This window comes from Phocoena phocoena, chromosome 13 (assembly GCF_963924675.1).
Source record: "Phocoena phocoena chromosome 13, mPhoPho1.1, whole genome shotgun sequence".
NCBI classification, from domain to species: Eukaryota; Metazoa; Chordata; class Mammalia; order Artiodactyla; family Phocoenidae; genus Phocoena; species Phocoena phocoena.
This window is the reverse complement of record NC_089231.1, coordinates 1,299,025-1,311,790: the sequence shown is the minus strand read 5'-3', so window position 1 is coordinate 1,311,790 and position 12,766 is coordinate 1,299,025. Positions and strand designations below refer to the sequence as shown.

At 48.2% G+C, this 12,766-nt stretch overlaps 1 protein-coding gene across 2 annotated transcripts in view; it reads left to right on the top strand.

The window, feature by feature from the left end:
- The window catches only part of ATP9B (ATPase phospholipid transporting 9B (putative)), a 217,108-nt gene that overhangs the window by 148,397 nt on the left and 55,945 nt on the right, over nt 1-12,766 (top strand). For both annotated transcript variants that reach the window (XM_065890491.1, XM_065890490.1), the window contains exon 13: nt 9,283-9,425. In XM_065890491.1, the coding sequence (XP_065746563.1) occupies nt 9,283-9,425 (143 nt within the window). The remainder of the gene's footprint in view (nt 1-9,282; nt 9,426-12,766) is intronic.

Sequence of the window (12,766 nt, the reverse complement as noted above, 5' to 3'; positions counted from 1 at the left end):
AAAGTGTAATGGTGGAGAATAAATCACTGGTTGCCATGGGTAGGGCTGGGACAGGTGTGACTCGAGGGGGAGGGGTAGGAGGATCCTTGCTATGATGGAAACGTCTGTGTCCTGGGGGAGACGGGTGGACAGGGTGGTGATGGGAGTCTCTCCGTGAGACACAGAGCAGAGAGTGTGTGTAAAGCTGGCAGAGCTTGGATCAAGTCTGCATTTGAGTTAACCGTATTGTCGCATCGGGTCTGTGTTTGGGTAACATGCAGTGGTCGTGCAACATGTTACCTTCAGGGGAAGCAAGTGAAGAGCACACGGGACTCTCTGTCCTGTTGGCCACTTCTTGTGAGTCTAAACTATTTCAAAGTTAGAAGTCATTAAAAAGCACCCTTGATCTAGGAGAGTGAGTATCTGTCTTAGAGGCAGACTGCAGGCTCTTGAATCAGGGGGTGTGAGCCTGCTTTCTTGCGTTGATGCCATGACAGCTCTGGCCGCGGGCAGGTCTCCCAGCCTCTGCACCTCAAGCGTTCTCACCGGTTTCTCCATGGGGCGAAATTGTGTATAAAGCAGCGCGCCAGGAGCGTGACTCTGCTCTTGGTGCCTTTGTCCTTCTGGCTCTTCTTACACTCAGCTTCTTGTATCAATTGGTGTTGGCCTTTAATAGAATGCTGAGTACCTCTTTCGTCTTATCAAATACATTTACTACCTCATTTGCCTTTTAACTAGACTATGGTGTTTCTTCATGAAAGAGCTACTGATGCAGTTTTTAGATGATGTGAGTGTAAGGCAAAGGGGGATAACCGACGTGCCAAACAGCCCCTGGGGAAGGACGGCCGCTGCTGTCTGGGTGTGGCTGGAACAGGGAGCCCGGCGTGCCCTCGGGCTCTTGCCGCGCCTGTGGACCCTGCTTCCCTCTGGCCAGCGCCCTCCTCACCTGGCTACACATATGGCGTTGGAGGCCTCGGGCTCACGTTCTGCTTGCTTAAATTACACTCGTGAAAAGCGAGTACTTCTCTCCAATCCGTTGAGGCAAACTCCCGAGAGGGGCACCAGCCTCCCGGTGCCACTGCTTGCCTGCAGGCAGTGTGGACTGTCCAGGCCCAGCACGGGGGTGGCCGTACCCACTGGCCATGCAGGGCAGGCTCTGAGAGCGCGGGGCCGCCTCCTGCCAGCCCCGGGGCCCCGCTGCGTGGGTTCGCCGTGGGCAGTGTTCCCTTCGGGACGAGAGCCGAGCTGAGCTGAGCTTCTGCAGCCGGGGAGGCTCGTGACTTTCTGCCCCCGCCTTTCCCTCCATCAACTTCGTTATTAAGATTCTGCTGGATCTGGCATGTTTGCCCTGTTTCCTTTTGCTATTCCTTCATCCTTTGACTTTTGGAGACATTTTAAGGTGTATCTGTTAAATTGCTTGTAATTAGTTTATTGATTTATTTGTTTAGAAACTGAGAGACGTGCTATTTTTAATAGGAATATTTACCCTTTCACATAATTGACACAGACTATTTGGCCTCACTTCTGCTGTGGGTATTTGTACTGTTGCTACACAGATGTTTTACATGCACGCGTGCACATACAGCCCTGCAAGCCCCCCCCGCCCCCGCTCCAAATGCGGCCTGAAACCACTGTGAATGCTGGGAGAATCCTGAATTCCTCTGTCTCCATTCACCCCAAGATTTGACCCTCTGATCAGTATTTGGTTGTTGTGGGACCTGAGAAGATGGACTGATTCTCCCTGAAGAACCTTCTGGGTTTGTGCCCATCCTCCTGACGTGGGAGACGCGCTCTCAGAACTGCAGGACCCGTGCTTACCAAGCCCACGGCCTGTGCCACCTCCAGGCTTTCTTTGGTTCCGTCCACCTTGAACACTGAGGCTCAATTTATTTTTTGAAACACTACTTTATTTTGAATCCCCAGTCCACCCATGCCCACTCCAAAACTTGATAATGTGGTTTAGAATTTTGCTTCTACCAGTTTCAACTACCTTCCATACTTAACTAGATTTTCTGTTCCTTGGGACCCAAGACTACATTTTGTTTATCCTCTTGTGTGTTGCAGTGGATACAAATCACAGGGGCCGTTAGCCTATTGGGGGGAATATCCGATCCGCCAGTGGCGGAACGTCCATGTCTTCTGAGCCCCGGAGCCTGGCTGACCCCCTGCCTTCCTAGGTGGCACCCACGTGCTGCCCACCCCCATGCTTTCCATTTCAGCTCTGCCTTTTCTGTGAAACCTTCTCTGGCTGTTCAGGGCCAGTGATCATCTGCTCCACCAGCATGACTCTCAGTCACCCGCTTTGATGCGCTATTGCTGACACGTGGCATTTTCCAGGTGCTGTTACCAAGGCTCCGAAGGGTCAAGTCATCAGCCCAGATCATGGAACTAGTACATTTGGGAATTAGGAATCCATACAAGTCATATGTAACATCATTCCTGTAAAATTCCATTAACCCATGCTTCCCCCCAGTGCGGCAGCTTCAGGGGAATTTAGGGGGGTTGATGTGACAGGAGTGGACTATCTGGAAAAAGGAACCTAGAATTACTTCCAGTTTCTGGCTTGGGTGACGGGTAGCTCACACCATTCACTGGTGGGAGAAGTGTCTCCTCCTCCTTGAGCAAGAATAAATTTGCTCTTATTTTGTTTGGCACAGGACGGGGAGGAAGTGGGAAAACTAGCCTCCATCGTGCATATATTCATTTAAAGGTATTTGTGGTAAATCTGAGGTCAGATACCCTGTAGGCAGTAGAGTATGCAGTCTGAAGCCCGGGAGAAAAGGTCAAACCAGTAACAGAATATTACCTTCCCAGTGCGTGGCCGTGGGTGAATTCACCTAGTGAAAACATTTTGGAACCATCCCTTGCCATCGGTGGTGTCATGAAAATTTTAAAGAATCACAGAATGAAAAATTTGGGGGGGAAATTCAGATAAAATAGCATCTGTGCTTTTTCCTTTAAATGACAATTTACAGGAAAAGGTTTTGATTACTTTAGATAAAACTTGTCATTTAAATGACTTTTCTTTTGCTCAGATTAGGATCCAAACATACGTCTCACTTCAGAGGAAAGCATTGAATTATTTCAGGTAGATTCACTCCCTGTGGAGCCTGGTGTGAGCTGGGGCTGTTTCACCTGGTTCTGATAAATGCTGCAGGTTTAATTGTAACCAATTAAGTTGAAATGTAGCAGGCCTCGTGGGGCGCCAGTGGGGTCGCACTGCATGTTTTAGCAAAGTACACCTCACTTACTCAGGGTCCAGGTTACCTCCTCAGACACTTTTGTAGCTGTAAGATGAGACTGTTTGGAAAAGGAAGTGCCACCATTAAGATGATCTTATGTTCTAAAATTAACCTTGTGCTTTCTTCCTGTAGTGTAAAGCAGGTTCATACATGTTCCTCTCGGTGACACCCCTGAACACCCTGGCCCATAAAGATGGTTTATTTCATTTTTCTTATTTTATAACAGTAGAGGTCACAAGTGCCTCTGGTTCAGCTGACCATCTAAACTTGCAATGACTTTTCCACTTATTTGGAGTAGGTCTCTAGATAATTTCACAGTTGTTAAATTAGCAACATAATTTAGCTTAAATATATATATGGTATCTATTACCTTATAATCTGTTACTGTAATACTCAAAATAGTAGGCTTAACATATATTTTTTTTGTTCACAAATCATGTAACTATAAAGTACTAGTCGAATAGAGGTCTGGGTTTTTAAATCCCATAAAATTAGAACATTACTAAAAAGTAAGTTAAATATGGTGATGATAATTACTCTGTCAACCTGGTGTTTGAAGTTTGAGCTAGAAACTTTTTGCATTAAAAAGCAAATTATTGTACTAACTTTTTTTTTTTTTTTTTTTTTTTGCGTTACGCGGGCCTCTCACTGCTGTGGCCTCTCCCGTTGCGGAGCACAGGCTCCAGACGCACAGGCTCAGCGGCCATGGCTCACGGGCCCAGCCGCTCCGCGGCATGTGGGATCTTCCCAGACCGGGACACGAACCCGCGTTCCCTGCATCGGCAGGCGGACTCTCGACCATTGCGCCACCAGGGAAGCCCTGTACTAACATTTGATCAAGATGTACCGTGTGAATCAGAGTAAACTTAAGCTCTACTTCCTACCTGTATGGTATTATTGTCCTAGTTGAAGGTATTTTTCCTTTTAATAGTTTTTCACTTGTAAACCATGAACTTGCGTTCTGCAGTAGTTCTGCTTTATTTTTCTGAACGTGCAGGTTATCTCCATTCCCTTTTTCACTAGTAACTACTGCTTTATACATTCCTTGAGGGGATTTAGGTTTGTAGTCAACCTAAACTAGTCCAGTGGTATTGATTTGTGATGTAGTATTTCATGAAGTATTACATTCTTACAGTTCTGTATAGCAGTGGTTGTACTGGTAAACCCTCTCTGGCCCGGATCTCAGGAGCACGACCTGGAGGAACCTGAGAGATGCTCCTTTGGTTCCCGCTCAGCCCTGTGCCCAGTGCAGACTGCAGGCTCTTGAGAAAGGCCCGTCCGGCTACAGATAGGAACCCACTTGCCTTGAGATCCCTGAGGCAGGCTGATGTCTTCAAAAGTAATTCGACCAAAAGCTGCAAGGAGACCACAGCACACAGAGAAGAGCCCTGTCTTCCCGACTCCAAGGAGCTGGGCCGTCTTTACAGGGGTCACATGCCCCGCCCAGGCCTTGCCCCTGCTCTGTGCCCACCAGGCTCCTGCTCGTTCGTTGGCCATCTGGCCTGCGTGTTACCAAGTGACTGACTCTCACTTTATCCCCTGACTCCTGGAGACTCTGTCTTATGACCACACCCAAATCACAGATAAGTCCCTGTAAAATCCTTCTTTTTTTTCCTTAAATTTATTTATTTTTATTTTTTATTTATTTTCTTAATTTTTGGCCGCATTGGGTCTTCGTTGCTGCACACGGGCTTTCTCTAGTTGTGGTGAGCGGGGGCTACTCTTCGTTGAGGTGCACGGGCTTCTCATTGCCGTGGCTTCTCTTGTTGCAGAGCACAGGCTCTAGGCCTGTGGGCTTCAGTAGTTGTGGCTCATGGGCTCAGTAGTTGTGGCTCACAGGCTCTAGAGCACAGGCTCAGTAGTTGTGGCGCATGGGCTTAGTTGCTCCGCGACACGTGGGATCTTCCCAAACCAGGGTTCGAACTCATGTCCCCTGCATTGGCAGGCGGATTCTTAACCACTGCGCCACCAGAGAAGTCCTGTAAAATCCTTCTTTTTCTTCTTCCAACCTTCCTAGCACCCTGAACTCTTCCTGGGCGGCTGCTACTTAGTGCCTATTGGCAGGACACTCCCCAGTACTTTGCCAGCCTTTCCTCCTGGCTGGCCGCCCTTCCGGGCGCCTCCCTACAGCTGATGGGAGACCCCTGGGGCTCACACAAGCCAGGTGCTCTGTGCAGGCGATGGCACGTCCTGGACCAGTGCCCCTGGGGCAGGGGAGGCCCGGGGACTGCGGTGCTCTCCTCGCAGGTCACCTTGCGCAGGCCGTGTCCTCACCCTCCTAGCAGGGTTCGGAAGAGCCGAGAGCTAGTGAGGGGCTGCTTTACAAGGTCTGTGTCGCTGTCAGTTAGAGATTTTCTTTCTGACCAGTACAGGTCTTATAATCTGTAAGATGTGAAGGTTATGGACAAATGAATTGTGATTCTTTTATCTGAATTTCTCTGACTCGCCTGCAGGCTTTCTTCGCTGACTGATGACTGACTCCTGGAGATCGCCTTCCAAGTGTGCATTTATTAATAGGCAGGTCGCAGGGTTGGACACAAGCAGCTTCACCACATGGAGTTGGTCCGTCCTGTCTGCTGCTTTCCTGGTAGAATTAAGTCAGGTGCAGACTTCCCGGTAGAACTTGAAGCCTATCTGAGTGGTCTTAGGTCTGATTGTTAATGAGGACGAACGAGGCACGGCTGGTGATGTACAAAGGTATAATTCCTCTGTCCTTGTTCTACCTGGTGATAGTCTGGGCCTGAGTGACTCCTTGCTGACTAAAGGGCTTCACCAGCCTGCCTCGGAGGCGTGCAGAGGGCTGCCGCTCACCCACCCACGTTTTCGTGTCCTACCTGCCGTAAAAGTAGCCGCCACCCACGCCCAGCGTCCTGCCTTGAGGGACAGTGGCGCCCGCACCCCTGCGCCAGGTGTTTGGTTCCTTTACTGTGATTGGGTATTTTCTTTACTGGCTCTCCAAATTCTAGCCTCTTGAAGAAATGAAATTTTCTTACCTCTAAATCTAGGCCCTGTTTTCACCGTTGCTAAGGGACCTCTTATTTGTTGGTGGTTCTTACTTTTCGCCGAAACCCTGGGAGCCCTTCCCGGTTCATGGGCTGCTTCTGTGCTGGCTTCTTCCTGGGGGTATCTCAGCGTTAGCTTGAGCCGTGGCACATTTCCCCGTGCCAGCCCCTGTCGTTTCAGTGCAGTATTGTTCCACGTCCCTGGGTGTCTGCCTGCCTACGTGCACACTCCTGGATGTCTTGGATTTCCTGGTTTTCGTCGCCAGATTTCACTCTTTTTGCCACACTTATGGTTTGCATTTCATGCCTGTGCATTCTTTTAATCGAATGAAATAAAAATCTTGTGAATAAAAATATTCTGTGTAAAAAAAATTAGACACAGCTGAACATTTTTGACACACCTGGTATATATAGAGAGCTGCTCTGGGAACAGCTAGCAAGCAGCCCTCCCCGCAGTGGTACGTTCTTAGCGCATGTCCTTACAGGGGGCTCTTCAGAATTCCAGGCTTGGAAGGTCTCTATTCTAGTCCTGTGCTTTCAGGCAGGATTGCAACAAAACTGTCCAAGGTAGGATGGACCACCATTTGTTTTAAGTTGCAATCTTACTATACAATTGTAACTTATGAAGTTTCTAAGGTAAGTAAAAGGTCCAGAGTCTAGTGGCAAATGCCCTTGTGTTTGCCATAGATTTAACATGTTCAGTCTTTGTTCAGATCCTTTTTCTTTTTAAGAAGGTAGATGTCATAAAGTCATGGACCTTCCCTCTCTCTGCTCCTGCCTTCCCCAGAGGTGATTTTTCTCCCGAAATTGGGGTGGGTCCTTTCTGTTCATGTTTTTATGGCCTTGGTGCATACGGTGGGACCCGCGAACATTATAAAGTTTTGTGTATTTTTAAAACATTCATAAATATGATTGTATTAAGTGTATTTGTACCTCGGTTTGCTATTGCCCCAATTTTAACTATACTGTTGCTGGGCGGCTTGGATGCTTTCATGATCAGTGCCGCACGGGCGGCATCCTGGTACGTGCTGCTGGGCGCACGTCGGGGCTTCTCCTGTGGGCCGATGGCTGGAAGAGGCGCGGCCGGGAGCACTCCGGCTGGTCTTCATTTCACTGCGTGCCGCCAAGTCCTCTCTAAGTGGTTCCACTGTTACACTTCTCCTTGCAGTTCATTAAAATACTTGTTCCCCACATCCTCACTAATGTTTGCTGTTGTCAAGCTCTTCTGTTTTGTTTCACAGTTCTCTAATATCCTAAATATTCTGAACTCGTGTTTAGAATAACTTTGTGGTTATCCACGAAGATGATGGTGTGTGGTAGAGGCATCAAAGGAAAGAGGCTTTTATTCGGGCCCTTGCTGGTTGGAAGCAGAAAAGGGATGAGCAGTCTGGAGCCCCACACGGGACCCCGATGGACTGTCCACAGAACAATGTCTGCCCCCCCCCGTGGGAGATGGTGGTATCGCGAGGGTGTCCAGGGAACAGGTTTCAGACGTGGGGAGTTTGTGTATGTGGAATTTGGGTTTTGGAGAAAGAATCACGGGGAAAAGTTGGGTCAGAGAGTAACACATAGACGTCTAAGGTGACGGGAGTGTGTGGGGAGACGCGAGGGGGACAGGCGCGTGCAGCACGACTCTGGATGCGGGCTGCCGGGGAATGCCAGTCGCGGTCTGGATGGCTCCATGGGCTCCGCAGAAGGCTTGTCCCAGGGGTGCTGAGGCCAGAGGGCAGCGGACCCTGCACAGGGCAGAGCAGTCCTCGGGGGGAGCGCCTCAGCCGGTGTCCTGCAGGCTCTCCGCCTGGACCACCTGCCCGCGTCCTTCACAACGGGGCTGCTTAAAAATGGGTCAAGGAGAAAAACGAATTTCGACAAATCATACACATATGTGTTTACATTACATTTTACATGAATTCATAGAAATGTATGTTCATTCAGCAGTCTGTTAATGTAGAGCTCTGGCCCTTTTTTTAAGTATGTTTTGAAAATCTACGTTTTCCTCATACAAAGAGGTATTCGTAGTGCATGGTTTATAATTTCCACTTTGGATTTCCTTACGGCGGAGGGAAAATGATTTTACAGATCTGTCTGGTGAGAATTTTCCCGAAGATTTAAGTTCCATGTTTTTTGTCTCACCCACACCTTATTAAAAATATTTTTTAAAACAATTCATCACTATCCAATCTTTCAAAACCATTCCATTTCACTGAAGTGGAAAAACATCTCTTGATTTCTGTTAATAATCCCATTTCATCAAATTACATAACATCAGTGTGTACACCTGGCACGGGTGGGCCACAGCAGCTCTTGGTCGGTGGCAGGAGACGGTCAGTGTTGTGTCGGAGGGCAGCTTACAGGTACTGGTGCCGTGGACATCAGTCACCCCAGCAGAACGGTGCATGCCAGGCGGGTGCGGGACGGTCCACCGTAGGCGTAATTCGGGCCGTGGCTCAGCCGGCTCGGGGGTCGTGGCTCTGACCCTGAAGTCCAGGCTCCGCGAGGCGGGCTGGCCCCGCCCCCCACTCTCAGCCTTTCTGGTCCTCTGGTCTCAGGGCCTGGCCCAGGGGCTCGCGCGCTCAGAGGGCCTTCCGCCTGCCCGGTCCTCCCCGCGGAGCCTGTTCCTCTCCCGCAGGGCGCTCATCACACTGCGGACGCTTCTTTGCTTTTGTAAAATGACGGGCTAGATATCCAGACCCATTTCAGATGTTGATTCCCAGGAAGGCCGGCGACTTCCTTCCACATGGTGCTCTCCCCTTTGAGCCTGGATGGGGAGCTGTGCTGCGTCCACCTTTCCCAGGTCCGGCCGCCGTCGCAAACTGGGCTGGAGGGCCGAGTAGGGGCATCTGGTTCACCGGCATCTGCCGACACGCTCTGGGCGTGGGAAAAGACGCCTGTTGACTCAAATGTCAACATGTTCATTTATCTTAAAGTCTGAAATCCAATATGATCTGTTTATTCCATGTAAATTAAAGACAGTGCATTTAAGTAAATAAATTTATATGGAAAACCTGGACGTGAGGTGTTGGATCACACTAATGACTGCGATGGGTTTTCTTTGGCAGTTTGCGTGTGAACCTGGACATGGGCAAAGCCGCCTACGGGTGGATGATTATGAAAGATGAGAATATTCCCGGCACAGTGGTCCGGACCAGCACCATCCCGGAGGAGCTGGGGCGCCTGGTGTACCTGCTGACCGACAAGACAGGTACCTCTGTGCGCGCGTTCACCTCTGGAGGCATCTAGTGGCGGGGGGATCCTGGCGTGTCTGTGCCCACACACGTTTATGGTGTGTGTGTGTGTGTGTGCGCGCGTGTGTGCGTGCACCTGCACGTGTTTGAGAAGCAGAGTATTGAATTCATGGTTAGAATTCCCCAGACTCGGGACTTCTCTAGTGGCACAGTGGATAGGAATCTGCCTGCCAATGCAAGGCACACGGGTTCAAGCCCTGGTCCGGGAAGATCCCACATGCCACGGAGCAACTAAGCCCATGCGCCACAATTACTGAGCCTGCACTCTACAGCCTGCGAGCCACAACTACTGAGCCTGCGTGCCACAACTACTGAAGTCCACGGGTCTAGAGCCCACGAGCCACAACTACTGAGCCTGCGTGCCACAACTGCTGAAGCTTGCACGCCTAGAGCCCGTGCTCTGCAACAAGAGAAGCCACCGCAATGAGAAGCCCTCACACCGCAACGAAGAGTAGCCCCTGCTTGCCGCAACTAGAGAAAGCCTGTGCGCAGCAACGAAGACCCAAAAATAAATTAATTAAATTAAATAAAAGAAACTCCCCAGACTCAGCCCTTGAAACTGGCCTCCAGCTAATCTTCATCTTCTAACATAAGAGTATCATCAGAATTAGCAAAATGTGACATTCTTACAGATTTAAAAGACATATTTCTGTATTTTGAACTTTCTACAGCCTTACAGTTGTGTTTTTGTTTTAAGTACCTGTATTAACACCTCTCTATTGGCTTCTTAAGAGCAAAAAGGGCTTGTTTATTATAGAATGATAATTATGAGCTATTAGAAGAAAATAACAATAAGATATGTGAATTTGGTATTTTAACAGTGACATTCTCCTAAAGAGCTGCACCACAAATGATTTATCCCACCCTAAGTTTGCATGCTCCAAATTCTCTTTGTCCTTATTTCATTTTTTTCTTTCTTTCATCAGAGGATTCTTGTCAATCCATAACATACTAAGTAAAAGACAAAATGAATCCAGAACTATAACAAGAGCCATATCTAAGGGTTAAAATCCCTTTTTGAGTTGTTGATTCATGGTGTAAATTCCTAGTAATTCTTAGTGAACCAGAAATAAAAGAATATTTATATAAACGGTAAAGAAAATATGTCTTGAATAAAATTAAAAACTTTATTTTTAATAAAATATTAGAAGAGTTCTCACTATAGTCAGGAAGAAGAAAGACTAATCTGTACCATGCTTTGATTTAACATTTATTACTCCAGCCACTGCTGTGAGACAGGAAATAGAAGGTCCACAACCAAAAGAAGAAACATATTTACAGATATAATGATCAACCAAGGAAATGAACTGCTAAAAATGAGAAATCAGTAAAGTGGCAGCTTACAAATTAAAATAACAATAGCAGTAAAAATAGCTCCCTTATGTGTAGAATAGACTGAAGAAGAAAGGTCCCATTCACGGTAGCTCAAGTACATGTAAAACATGTGGGCATAAACTTGGGGATGAAGAAAGTGACCAGACCTGACCGAGAAACGTAAAAGACTGGCATTAGTGGAGAGGTGTACCGTGTCCCGAATGTGAAAATTCAGTATTCTATAGCAGCCAGCCTTCATAAGGAATTTGTAAGTTTACTGCAGTTCAGTCAAAATCCAGTTGTTGGATCGTATTTGGTTTTCATTAGGACTTGTCTTGGTGGGACATTGAGGAATTGACCCGTAAGGTAATGCTCCATAAATCAAAATAACTCAGAAATAACAACTTGAGGGCCTCAGGGTCAAGAAGGTAGACAGAAGGCTTCCCTGGTGGCACAATGGTTGAGAGTCCGCCTGACGATGCAGGGGACACGGGTTTGTGCCCCGGTCCGGGAAGATCCCCCATGCCGCGGAGCGGCTGGGCCCGTGAGCCATGGCCGCTGAGCCTGCGCGTCTGGAGTCTGTGCTCCACAACGGGAGAGGCCACAACAGTGAGAGGCCCGCATACCGCAAAAAAAAAACAAAAAAGAAACAAAAAAGAAGGTAGACAGAGAAAATGCCTTCCCAACTCACTGCACGGATGGGAAAAACTTTAAAGGATAAGTCTTTAACGATACTAGAAATCAAGCAAAAGTGCCATTAGATGATCCAGAAATTGGAATTCGTTTGATGGAGAAGCAGGAACGCAGCAAACCCAAACTCAAAATGGCTTATGAAGAGATCCTACAGAAATGTACGAAAATGTCTCCAGAACAGAGTCCTGGGGAGATACTAAATTCATAGCCAACTTGGATCTGCAGCGAGATACAGGGAGTCATGAGGCTGCCCATCATCAAGAGAGGACCGCCCTGAGCCCGTGGCTACAGCACCAGGCAGCCTGGCCTCTATTGATACATACAGTCAGAAACCAGGAGCCACCAAGATGAGATCAAAGTCCAATTCAACCAGGCGAACTGTTCCCAAAGAAAACAAATTCAATGGTTTTTTTTACACAGACACCAAGAAGAACCATCAGGAAAATCTCTAGAATTGTAAGAGTTCAATTACATACATCAACTCAGTATTCAAAGTTAAACTGTATTTCTCTGTACCAGCAACAATTGGGACACTTAATTCTAGAAATGCCAATTAGAATAGCAACAAAAAAGTATAAAGTAATTAGAAATAAATTTTAACAAGAAATGGGTAAGAACCATGCGGATGTATGTTTTTAAATTTTAAAAGACCTTTTACAGAGACCTAATTCAATGGGTGGACACCCTGTTCTCGTGAGTAGGACACCTTAATGCAATGAACGTGTCATTCCTCCTGCATTAAAAATCTGACGTGTCTGCAAGTACAGGACGAATGGGGAAGTCCTACTCACTGTTGGTGGGAGCGGCACGTGGCACACTGCCCTGTAAAGCGGGTCTTGCGCATTTCGGCCCAGCGTCTGTTCCCTAAAGAAGCATCTGCACCAGGAGATGTACCAGGATGTTCACAGCGATGTTCTGGCCACAAGAACAAACGGTCCGGATGTGACACAGAGAAAGTCACCACCAGGACAACGGCACACTGTGGCATGTCCTTACAAGAACACACAGCAGTGACACGGAGTGCAGGCGTTTACCTCCGCATGGACGGGCGCCACGGGGAAACGCTGAGCAGGGGAAGGGTTGGGGGCAGGGATGCCGGATGCAGCCCTGGGCTCATCCTCGGGCCTGGGCCCCACCAGCTGCCTTTCCTACCACCTTCCAGAGGCCTCCTGCGGGCACCTCCTGCACCATTCCTGAGCTTGTGGTCGTGCTTATCCGGGGGAAGCAGGTCTGGTCTGGACCAGAAGTCCTCTTGTGGACATTTTAAATCTGCCTGTAATGGTCCTAGAGT